At 49.5% G+C, this 13,165-nt stretch overlaps 1 protein-coding gene across 1 annotated transcript in view; it reads left to right on the forward strand.

Moving 5' to 3' along the window:
- The window catches only part of EPS8L3 (EPS8 signaling adaptor L3), a gene marked incomplete at its 3' end in the record, with an annotated part of 344,360 nt that extends 333,003 nt beyond the window's left edge, over nt 1-11,357 (forward strand). Inside the window, exon 20 of the mRNA XM_082246387.1 lies at nt 11,190-11,357. Coding sequence (XP_082102513.1) covers nt 11,190-11,357 — 168 coding nt within the window. The remainder of the gene's footprint in view (nt 1-11,189) is intronic.
- Nucleotides 11,358-13,165: the final 1,808 nt, after the last annotated feature.

Consider the following 13,165-nt stretch of genomic DNA (forward strand, 5'->3'; position numbering starts at 1 on the left):
CTCCTGTATCATGCCTGCAGTCTGACAGTCTCCTGTATCATGCCTACAGTCTCTTGTATCATGCCTGCAGTCTGACAGTCTCTTGTATCCATGCCCACAGTCTGACAGTCTCTTGTATCATGCCCGCAGTCTTACAGTCTCCTGTATCATGCCCGCAGTCTGACAGTCTCCTGTATCATGCCTACAGTCTCTTGTATCATGCCCGCAGTCTGACAGTCTCTTGTATCAATGCCCGCAGTCTGACTGCGGGCATGATACAAGAGACTGTAGGCATGATACAGGAGACTGTCAGACTGCGGGCATGATACAGGAGACTGTAAGACTGCGGGCATGATACAAGAGACTGTCAGACTGTGGGCATGGATACAAGAGACTGTCAGACTGCAGGCATGATACAAGAGACTGTAGGCATGATACAGGAGACTGTCAGACTGCAGGCATGATACAGGAGACTGTCAGACTGCGGGCATGATACAGGAGACTGTCAGACTGCAGGCATGATACAAGAGACTGTAGGCATGATACAGGAGACTGTCAGACTGCAGGCATGATACAGGAGACTGTCAGACTGCGGGCATGATACAGGAGACTGTAAGACTGCGGGCATTGATACAAGAGATTGTCAGACTGTGGGCATTGATACAAGAGACTGTCAGACTGCGGGCATTGATACAAGAGACTGTCAGACTGCGGGCATGATACAAGAGACTGTCAGACTGCGGGCATGATACAAGAGACTGTAGGCATGATACAGGAGACTGTCTGACAGTCTCTTGTATCAATGCCCGCAGTCTGACAGTCTCCTGTATCATGCCTACAGTCTCTTGTATCATGCCCGCAGTCTGACAGTCTCTTGTATCATGCCCGCAGTCTGACAGTCTCTTATATCCATGCCCGCAGTCTGACAGTCTCTTGTATCATGCCCGCAGTCAGACAGTCTCTTGTATCCATGCCCACAGTCTGATAGTCTCTTGTAACATGCCCGCAGTCTGATAGTCTCTTGTATCAATGCCCGCAGTCTTACAGTCTCCTGTATCATGCCCGCAGTCTGACAGTCTCCTGTATCATGCCTGCAGTCTGACAGTCTCCTGTATCATGCCTACAGTCTCTTGTATCATGCCTGCAGTCTGACAGTCTCTTGTATCCATGCCCACAGTCTGACAGTCTCTTGTATCATGCCCGCAGTCTTACAGTCTCCTGTATCATGCCCGCAGTCTGACAGTCTCCTGTATCATGCCTACAGTCTCTTGTATCATGCCCGCAGTCTGACAGTCTCTTGTATCAATGCCCGCAGTCTGACTGCGGGCATGATACAAGAGACTGTAGGCATGATACAGGAGACTGTCAGACTGCGGGCATGATACAGGAGACTGTAAGACTGCGGGCATGATACAAGAGACTGTCAGACTGTGGGCATGGATACAAGAGACTGTCAGACTGCAGGCATGATACAAGAGACTGTAGGCATGATACAGGAGACTGTCAGACTGCAGGCATGATACAGGAGACTGTCAGACTGCGGGCATGATACAGGAGACTGTAAGACTGCGGGCATTGATACAAGAGACTATCAGACTGCGGGCATGTTACAAGAGACTATCAGACTGTGGGCATGGATACAAGAGACTGTCTGACTGCGGGCATGGATACAAGAGACTGTCAGACTGCGGGCATGGATATAAGAGACTGTCAGACTGCGGGCATGATACAAGAGACTGTCAGACTGCGGGCATGATACACAGGGGTTGTTGGAGCCAATGGACATGCTTTAGTAGTATGTGAGAGATTGGAGACAGGACAGACAGTACATATGTGCGAGCAGTGTAAGGGTTACCTGCAATGTACTTTCTCCTATCTTCTAGCAGATGATCCCTGCTTAGGCAGTGATGTACCTACCCCACCCCCCCCCCCCCTCCATGTACAAGAAAACATTACAGCAGTAGGAGGAGGAGGAGAGGCAGCTATGTACTCAGTAACCACACCCTGACTTCAGAGACAGATCTGGTGTTCTGACAGAATGCTATACTCAATGCAAAGTTTTTTCCTGATGTGCGGGAACCAAGACATCTCGCACATGGATCTCTCTATGACAGCTGATAGAGTGGGGGGAGGGGGTTGGTGTGTGGAAGTCTTGCAGATCGTGCCCATGTCCCCCCCACCCCGTTATCCTTCTGTCACTCTGTGTGTTTTGCAATAGCACAGACCTGCTCTGTCAGTCCTGCCAGAGTCTGGGGTCATGTTGTATCGCAGTGCTCTGCGACCCGGTTACACTCCAGAAGGCCGTCAATCGGCGCCTCTGCCGGGTGTAAAACCCCACCCCCCATAGATACCAATGAGTCTGGCGCCCCTGGTAGGCAGAATTTTTTTTTTTTTTTTTAATCTTTTTTTTTTTTTTTATCTTTTTTTTTCTTTCTTTTTTTTTGGGGGGGGGGGGGGGGGCGGCGCCCCTGCGCCCCCTATCTGCCGGCCGCCACTGGGTCCGATCTGTCCGCCACAATGTCGCAGTCCCGCAAAAAAAAAAATCGCAGATCGCCGCCATTAGAGTTTAAAAAAAAAACTATAAAAATTACATAAATCTTTCCCTTAGTTAGTAAACGCTAGTAACTTTTGCGCAAACCAATCAAAATACGCTTATTACGATTTCTTTTTACCAAAAATATCTAGTAGAAAACAAATTGGCCTAAAATGTTAAAAAAATTTGATTTTTACATTTTTTTTGAGAATTTCATATAAAAAAAATGTGAAAAATATTGTTATTTTTTTCAAAATTGTCGCACTTTTTTGTTTATAGCGCAAAAAATTAAAATCATACAGGTGATTAAATACCACCAAAAGAAAGCTCTGTTTGTGGGGAAAACAACCGGGCAATTGTCCGTTAAAGTTACGCAGTGCCGAATCACATAATAGGGCCTGGTCTTTGAGCAGCCAAATCCTCCGGGGCTTAAGTGGTTAAATACATAGATATTAAAAATCATATTAAATTATATAGATCAAATTATATTAAATTATATGGAGCAATAAATAAAGTGCCAGGTGTTGAAAATTCTCAAATATTCTCGATATTGATGCTCAGTCCAATGACATGTGTGCCAGTGGCAATAAACAATGCAGACAAAATTAAAGAAAATATAAGGTGCTCCGTGCTATTCTGTTCTCCTCAGTGCTCAAAAGGCTGTGCTGTGCTCTCCCCCAATGGTGTTGCACTCACCACAGATCCATCCCCGTTAAGGGGTATCAGGCCTTTCAGCAATAGGTAGTTCCTGGATCTCCCTATGTCCCCCACAGCAGGACTACATGGAATGATAATACGAACAGCCCATAGTGTACCAATATAGCCAATTTATTTAAAAAATACACATCCACTTACAATGAAGCAGCAGTAAACAATCTCAATGGCGTTTGTGCCAGATTTCTGGGTCCCGTGCGTTCCACAGCCCGTAACTAAACAACCGGAAGTGACGCAATGCCACTCAAGTCCCGCCCTACGAGTTTCGTCAGTCTGACGTCATCAGGAGCGGCGTCAGACTGACAAAACACGTAGGGCGTGACTTGTGCGTTATTGCATCACTTCCGGTTGTTTGGTTACGGACCGTGAAAAGCACCAAATCCGGAAACCCAGCACGAACGCCATTGATATTGTTTACCACTGCTTCTTTGTAAGTGGATGTTGATTTTTCAATAAATTGGCTATATTGGTACACTATGGGCTGTTCATTATTGGTACACTATGGGCTGTTCATATTATCATTCCATGTAAACCTGCTGGGGGACATACGGAGACCCAGAAACTACCTATTGCTGAAAGGCCTGATACCCTTTAACGGGGATGGATCTGTGGTGATTACAACACCATTGGGGGAGAGCACAGCACAGCCTTTTGAGCACTGAGGAGCACAGAATAGCACGGAACATCTTATATTTTCTTTATTTTGTCTGCATTGTTTATTGCCACTGGCACAAATATGTCATTGGACTGAGCATCAATATCGAGGATTTTCAACACCTGGCACTTTATTGATCTGTATAATTTTTAATATCTATGATTTAATCCTTGGCACTTTATATTAATTTGCTCCTATAGGAGTTTGAATTCTTATACCATCACTGTACAATTCATTATAGGAGTGCATTACAAGATATAGCACTCCCTCTAGTGGTGGATTGTTATACCTGTTTATTTGATACAATTCACAACACCACATAAGCACTTTAGGGTGGATGGATGGTTAATATAGCACTGGCCACCTTGTTTTCACAATATTGTGATATTGTTTACAACATATATATTTATGTTTATATTGTGATTTTTCAACATTTTTATACACTAAGCACATCATTTTTATTATTACTTGATTCAACTCTCATCACATTAGTCTACACAGAGTAGCACCATAACCCCGTAACACACCATACATACCCAGACTTCCTTTCGGGGAAGAAGATGGGGAGGCAGGGGGTGTGGCCGGATGTAAGCGAGGGTAGACGTGCCTGACCGGAGCTCTCTGGTTTTCCTGCTTTAAAACTCCGTTTTCGGTGTGCGGTTGGGCTGCCTCTCCATCCTACCTTGTGGGGGAGACTCCCGGCGTTCCAGCGATGCCACCCTCGACCAATAAACCGGCTCGGCAGCCGCCCCAGGACCAGCGGCAGACTCGCTCCACTAAAGGCCAGGGCCCGGGCTCCGCCTCTGCCATTTTGGCGCCGACGTCTCCACAGCGAAGCGGCAGTGTGAGTGCAGGCATGGAGACTCAGCGGCCTTTCGGACTCCCAGCTTACCGGAGCTTCTCAGGGCCCTGATCCGGCTTCGGCTGCTGACCAGCGGGCGATAACTACCCCGATCCTGGAGGCCATTGATGGATGCAAGGCGGAGCTGATGGTCCGCATAGATCATCTGGCGTCGGAGTGCACGCTCATCCGCCATGATCTTAAAAAATTCCAGGGGAGGCTCACTGCTGCGGAGGACCGTATTTCGGAGGTGGAGGACTGCTCGCATTCCCACAGCGCTCAACTGACCGAACTGCAGGGCATTGTGAAGTCGTTGCAACACCACACTGACGATGAAGAGGACAGGCAGCGATGGAATAATGTAAGAGTGGTGGGGCTCCCTGAAGGGATGGAGGGAAATAGACCTGCTCCATTTGCGGAGTAGTTCTTCAAGCAACTTCTTTCCCTGGAAAATTTACCCCCCCATGTGGTGGAAAGAGCTCATAGAGTACTGGCCGGGGTTAGACCTCCTGGAGCCCCCCCCCCCCCCCCCCTTGCCTGTTCCTGGTGAAATTTCTAAATTATAGGGACAGGGATATGCTTCTATCTGAAGCGCGGAAGCACCCTGAGCTTCACTATGAGAATGCACATGTTATTATGTTGTCATGTTATTCCCTGATTTCTCTGCTGAGACACAACGCCGTTGGCGCTCCTTTACTGAAGTCAGGAAGCGCCTGCGAGCTAAGGAGATCGTCTACAGTATGCAGTATCCCAGTAGGCTCAGGGTGCAATACAAGGGCTCTGTGAAATTCTTTGACACCCCGCAGGAAGCTTCCGACTGGCTGGATGGTCTGCGGTGAGTCCTCGCTGCTTGTGGTTCTGCACATGGTTCTCTTTCTCCTGGATGTGGTCTTGGTCGAATCTCCTGCTGTTTGCTGCTCCTCATCTCATGGATGTTTACACTATTCTCCTGACTGGTTCTTCCTTCTGGATGGCTGACGTTTGGGGATTAAACCGTGGTGCCTGAAGTTGGGGTCTCCTGTTTTGACCCTTTTATGACTGGTCGCTGGGGGGTGGGGGGTATCTCTTTGCCCTTTCTGCTCACCTGTTGCTCCGGTATCTCCAGAGTATCCATCGGAACAGTTATGACATCTTCTCTACCAGACTGTTGTTCACACTGGAGGACCGTCACACGTTTCAGTTATTTGGGCAGTTTGGGATTCAAGCCGCATACCAGACAATTTTTTTGGATACTTCTCTTTTTTTTACTTTTTTCTTTGTTTGTTGAGTTGGTTTTTGGTATAATGGCAAGGGAACTTTTCCACCACCTGACTTTTTTCACTCCTGGGTACTTAGAGGTAGTTGTTTTTGGGTCCCAGTTATTTTTTTTTGTCTCCGGCCTCCGCCTGGATTCTGCACCAATTTTTCCTTGATTCTCATGGCTGACAATATCAGACTCCTCCCTTGAATAATAAGTTTAAGCGGGCCAGTGTATTTCGGTATTTAAAGGTTATTAAGCCACATATCATCCTCCTGCAGGAGACTCACCTGGATGGTAACATGATTCTTGCTCTTCGGAGGCCGTGGATACAGAGGGCATTTCATGCCACCTACTCCACGTATGCTAGAGGAGTCTCCATCCTCGTTAGTAAATCCATTCCTTGCACGATCCAAAGGGTGATCTCTGATCCGGGGGGCAGATATGTGGCCGTGCTTCTGGATATTTACTCTGTTACCATGCTATTAGTTGCTGTTTATGTGCCTCCTCCATTTGGGATACAATTACTGTATGATTTGACTGATAAGTTGGCTGAGTACATGCATTTTCCGCTATTGTTCATGGGTGATTTTAATGCCATCCTTGATGCTGCCCTGGATACTTCAAACCCCAATCGGCCGGCCTCCACGGTGCGCGTGACTGAACTTTGGAGATGGAAGCATCCGTTGTTAAGGAAATACTCTCACCTGTCTGCTGCTGTCAGCAACAGGTGTGACCAGAAATGTGTGGACTGACACAGAGAACATTAGACATAATTAAGGTGTAAAGAATATAATTTATTTAAAAATAAGTGAATAACACAAATGTAAACGCACCTCCAGAAAACTATAACTGTGTAAATCCAATCAGATACCCAAACAATAGTGACACACAGCAAACAACTGCTCAAACCAAATATATACAAAACAGGATAAATGAATAGTAATAGTAACAGAGCCGGGGTCATACACGGGAGATCAAGCAGAGGGAGCTGGGAGCAAGACAGAACAGAGAGAGGGTTGCAGGAGACGGAGTAAGCAAACAGGAAGGAAGGAATCAGGCTGCAGGGTCAGGATCAGAGTCCAGGATCAGGATACAGGGACACAGGGACACAGGCATGCAGGTCAGGTGCACATGGAGACAATACCAAGGCAGTGAGAAGAAGCATACACAGGGTTTAAATATACTTCCTGCAACCAGCATCAGGTGATGACTGATTGCATAAGATGTTCGCTTCTGACTACTGAGAGACACCCGCTGGTGGACACTGGAACTGCAGCTTATGGATCTGGGAGCTACAGTGCCACCAGCAGGTGAGCTCTTTCCTGACAGTACCCCCCCTCTAAGGAGCGGCCTCAGGACGCTCCAAAAAACCCTAGCTAAACCAGTCCATAAAAGACAGTCATTTGCTGCACAAATCCAGAGCAAAAGTTCCTTGTAGGCTGAAGAAGTGCCGGGTTCCAAGCGAGATGCCCCATTGCCAAGATCCAACAATAGGCAAAGTGTCCCACCGCCTGGGTCAGGTGACTGACTGGGTATCCCACCGCTGAGGTCAAGCAACTGGCTGGGTGTCCTGCTGGCCAGATCCTCTGACATGTACAGAATTTGATACTTCAAGTCCCTCAGAACAGCAGGTACCCCATTGCTGGGGTCCCACGAGTTGCCTGCAGACTTAGCCATGGGGTCATGTGACAATACCAGAACTCTGACACAGAAGTGTCTCGCCATAACCAAGTAGCTTGCCTGGTTTCCAGGACTTACTCTGCACTTCAAAAGCCACCTAGGTATCTCTGAGGCACTGGTTACCTGACCCGGGTCCCCTAGTGCACCCAAAGCTGGGGCAAGCGCATCCGGATCATGGAGAGGCACAGATAGTACCCCTCCATTCCCCAGGAGCTTACCATGACCAGGGCCATGAAGGCAAATGCAGCTACTAGTTACCATGGGCATGTCCGGACCACCAGGCTTTGGAGCCATAGGAACAACACTCTGCCAGAGGGACTCAACCGAGGCAACCGACAAACGAATCTCAGGCCAAACAGGTAACCCATATAAAGCATGCGAGGACTCAGAGCTTTCAAACCCATTAGCAGGTGAACACTTTGTTTTTGCATGACAATCCAACCGAGCAGCTGGTATTGAGTAAGTAGAACCCGGCTGGGTGGTAAGTAGAAGAGAAGTAAGATCAGGCTGGTCAATGGTAAAAGGATCATCAGACGCATGCTGGACATCAAGCATGGGATCATCAGGCTGGACATCTGTCACCGGATCAGAGGCAGAAGAAGGCAGGTTGTCAGACAGCAGATCCCTAGGGGTAGACGTGTCATCGAGCAGCAGACCATCAGAGGCAGGCAGGTTGTTAGGGACAGGATGTCCAGAGACAGGCTGGGCATTGGGCACCTGCCCCTTTGGCTGGGCAACAGGGACCGAAACTTCAAGCTGGGCAACAGGGACCGAAACTTCAAGCTGGGCAACAGGGACCGGAACTTCAAGCTGGGCAACAGGGACCGGAACTTCAAGCTGGGCAACAGGGACCGGAACTTCAAGCTGGGCAACAGGGACCGGAACTTCAAGCTGGGCAACAGGGACCGGAACTTCAAGCTGGGCAACAAGGACCGGAACTTCATGCTGGGCAGCAGGGACCGGAACTTCAAGCTGGGCAGCAGGGACCGGAACTTCAGGCTGGGCAAAAGGGACCGGAACTTCAGGCTGGGCAAAAGGGACCGGAACTTCAGGCTGGGCAAAAGGGACCGGAACTTCAGGCTGGGCAAAAGGGACCAGAACTTCAGGCTGGGCAAAAGGGACCAGAACTTCAGGCTGGACAAAAGGGACCAGAACTTCAGGCTGGAGCAGTTCGGCTGGCGTGGAAGTAGGCTGGAGCAGATCGGCTGGCGTGGAAGCAAGCTGGAGCAGATCAGCTGGCATGGAAGCAAGCTGGAGCAGATCGGCTGGCGTGGAAGCAGGCTGGAGCAGATCGGCTGGCGTGGAAGCAGGCTGGAGCAGATCGGCTGGCGTGGAAGCAGGCTGGAGCAGATCGGCTGGCGTGGAAGCAAGCTGGAGCAGATCGGCTGGCGTGGATGCAGGCAGATCGGCTGGTGTGGATGCAGGCTGGAGCAGATCGTCTGGCGTGGATGCAGGCTGGAGCAGATCGGCTGGCGTGGATGCAGGCTGGAGCAGATCGGCTGGCGTGGAAGCAGGCAGATCCGCTGGCGTGGAAGCAGGCAGATCCGCTGGCGTGGATGCAGGATGGAGCAGATCCGCTGGCGTGGATGCAGGCAGATCGGCTAGTGTGGAAGCAAGCTGAAGCAGATCGGCTGGCGTGGAAGCAGGCTGGGGTAGATCCGCTGGCGTGGAAGCAGGCATGGATGCAGGCTGGAGCAGATCCGCTGGTGTGGATGCACAATTGGATAGTGGCAAGATTTTGCAAGTTGGGAAAAACTTTCGTTTCTTTTTGGGTTTTGCCACTGAGGTTCTGCATGTGAACACAGGGCTGTGAGTAGGGGGAGCAGCTGGTAGCAAAGAAAAGCTGGGGGATTTTGAAAAAGAGGGAGCAGTAACTAAGGAGGATTTCTGAAGGATTGGTGCAGACAGTGGAGAAGAGGTAAGCTTCAAGGAGTTAAAGGCAGGGTAGGTGCAGCAAGTGGGAACAGGGTACTGACATATGGTTGGTAGAAGGGTAAACTGGGCTGCAACTGTGGTTGCTGTGGGTGATGGAGAGAGAGATGTTTGAGCAGGCAGGTGTCTAGCAGTAGGAAGGGGTTGTTGCAAACTGACTGAAGCTGAGTGCAATATATCTGACCATGCTTGTAATAACGGTTGAACAAGATTCAGTTTACACTCTGCCTGTCTGACAAGAGACTGCACTGCATTAATACAATCTACTAGCACCTGTTGGGAACATGCTGAATAGTGCTCAAAGAAATAAGAGGAGTCATCCTCCAATAACCATACCAGTGATTCTACCTGAGCCATACTAAAGGGGGGAGAAAAGTCATCACTTTCTTTAGGAATACTGGACAAAGCCAACTCTGCACAAACTTGAATCAATGGCTGAACATCATCAAACAGCATCCTGCCCTGATCAACTAGGGAATGAGCAAGACGAATGCATTCTAACAGCTGGTCCCTGGCCCACTCCTTTAATATCTGGCAGCAGTATTCCTTTTCCTCTGTCACCAGCAAAGAAAAGTAAATTACCTCCTCAAGATGCATCTTGCCACAAACAACAGAGCTAAGATGGCTTCTCTGTGCAGCCACTTCTGGTCAGGACTGGCCTTGGTATTCTGTCAGCAACAGGTGTGACCAGAAATGTGTGGACTGACACAGAGAACATTAGACATAATTAAGGTGTAAAGAATATAATTTATTTAAAAATAAGTGAATAACACAAATGTAAACGCACCTCCAGAAAACTATAACTGTGTAAATCCAATCAGATACCCAAACAATAGTGACACACAGCAAACAACTGCTCAAACCAAATATATACAAAACAGGATAAATGAATAGTAATAGTAACAGAGCCGGGGTCATACACGGGAGATCAAACAGAGGGAGCTGGGAGCAAGACAGAACAGAGAGAGGGTTGCAGGAGACGGAGTAAGCAAACAGGAAGGAAGGAATCAGGCTGCAGGGTCAGGATCAGAGTCCAGGATCAGGATACAGGGACACAGGGACACAGGCATGCAGGTCAGGCGCACATGGAGACAATACCAAGGCAGTGAGAAGAAGCATACACAGGGTTTAAATATACTTCCTGCAACCAGCATCAGGTGATGACTGATTGCATAAGATGTTCGCTTCTGACTACTGAGAGACACCCGCTGGTGGACACTGGAACTGCAGCTTATGGATCTGGGACCTACAGTGCCACCAGCAGGTGAGCTCTTTCCTGACAGCTGCTCACCACTCGTCCGCTCGGATTGATCTGGCGTTTGGCCCTGCACGAATGCAATCCCTCTTGACTGCCTCGGAGTACAGGGCCGGGGGAGTGTCTGATCACAACCCGCTACTCTTGACAGTGAACCTCCAGTTGGGGGCTGGAGTGTGGGGTTGGCGTCTGGCTGTCGGCTGGCTCCAGCAGGATCAGGTCGCCTCACACCTTGGAAAGTCGATCCAGTCATATTGGGAGGAGAACGTGGACTCGGCGGATCAGAGAGTGGTTTGGGAGGCATTTAAGGCTGTGACGAGGGGAGAGTGTATTTCTTTTTGTATTGCCGTCTGATTCCAGCTATGCTGCGTTGCTGGAGGCGAGACGCCTTCTCTCTCTGCACGTCTCCGATCTGAGGCTAAAAACTTACAGGCATCTGTGTTTGTACAAGGTGACAAGAATGGTAAATTTTTAGCAATGTTGGTGGCTGACCAACAGCCCCCGGTTAATATCTTAATCACTTATTAGGAACGCTGGGGAGTAGTTAAGACAGATCCTCGTGACATCTTAGAGACGTTTTCTGACTATTTTGAGGCCCTGTATGCTCCACTGCCGGGCGGCCACTCTGCGGCTGCGGCTGCCCTCCTGGGGAGCGTTACCCTCCCGTCCCTGTCAGATGAGGATAGTGCCCTCTTGGACGAACCGATAATGGCTCTGGAGGTGGAAAAAGCCATTGCGGCGTTTCCACCACACAAAGCCCCGGGTCCTGGCGGTTTCCCCATGGACTTTTATAAACAGTATTCGGAACATTTGGCGCCCAGAATTAGTTCTTTGTTGCAGCACTGTTTGGAGGCCGGGGAGCTTCCTCCCTCCATGCTGGATGCCTATATGGTGCTGTTGCAGAAACCTGGTAAGGACCCCCTGGACTGCTCCTCTTACTGCCCTATCGCCCTTTTGAATATGGATCTTAAAATCCTGACAAAGGTCCTAGCCATTAGATTAGCTGGGGTCATTCATTCATTGATAGACCCGGATCAAATGGGCTTTATGCCGGGTAAGTCGGTAGATACTAACATTAGGCGGTTGTTCACTCATCTTCAACTCCCCGGGGAGGCGTCGGGCCAGCGGGTGGTGGTCTCCATAGCTATTGAGAAGGCCTTTGATTCGGTCGATTGGGCCTTTATGCTCAAGACGCTGGATCTCATGAGGTTTGGCCCTAATTTCAAGACCTGGATCCGGCTCCTCTACACGGGCCCTAGAACAGCTATACGTTTGGGATACCTCACCTCCCCGTACTTCCAGGTGGGACGGGGGACGAGGCAGGGGTGTCCCCTTTCCCCGTTCCTGTTTGCCCTCACGCTTGAGCCTATAGCGGTCGCGCTGCGCAGCTCCTCAGCCGTGGGGTTGATCAAAGTCGGTTCCATTAAAGAATGCCTGGCGCTATACGCCGATGATATGTTGTTCCTCGAGGACCCGGGTCCCTCTTTGAGAGCGGCCCTGTCTATCTTGGACGATTTTGGCAAATGCTCCGGCCTCCGGGTCAACTGGAGTAAGTCCTCAATATTGCCCTTTGATGAGGGTGCCCGACCTGCTACAGCTGCGGACCTGCCGCTTCGCTGGGTAGATAGTTTCACTTACTTGGGTATTAAGGTTACTAGGCGCCCTCAAGATTATTATTCATTGAACCTGCTACATTTATTGTCCAAACTCCAGCAAAATGTACTGGCATGGAAGTGACTCCCGCTTTCTTTATTGAGTCGTATTAGTGTCCTAAAAATGAAATTTCTGCCCGTAGTCTTGTATTTCCTCCGAAATTCCTCCGTTGTGGGTACCAATGACATTTTTCAAGAAACTTGATAGTATCATCAGTTCCTTCCTTTGGTCACCGGGGGTTCCCATGATTGGCTTACGAGCCCTCCAGGAACCTTGGGGTAATGGTGGTCTGGCGCTCCCGGATTGGCGCAAGTATTATTTGGCAGGGCAGATGGTGTTTGCGAGGCGCTGGTTGAGGGGCGGATGAGGAGGATTCAGCTACGATCTTGGAAGCGGCTCACCTGGGCTCCTTTGAGACCCTCAGGTTGGCACTGATTAGAGGTCTGGGCTCGGATCTCCCTTTGACGCTTTCCATGAGGGCGACCGTTAAATCATGGACCCAGTCTTTGAAATTGACGTGTCCCAGTTATGTTGGATCCTCTCCTTCCGCTCCTCTGTGGATGAACCCTAATCTTCCCCATTTTCGTTGCTTACCTGATCCAATGTTATGGGCGGTGAGGGGTGTAAAAACCTTGGGGGACATAACGGCGGCGGGAGCACTCCTGCCGTTTGAACGACTGCAG

This window comes from Pelophylax lessonae (assembly GCF_965119305.1).
Source record: "Pelophylax lessonae genome assembly, chromosome: 2".
NCBI lineage: Eukaryota > Metazoa > Chordata > Amphibia > Anura > Ranidae > Pelophylax > Pelophylax lessonae.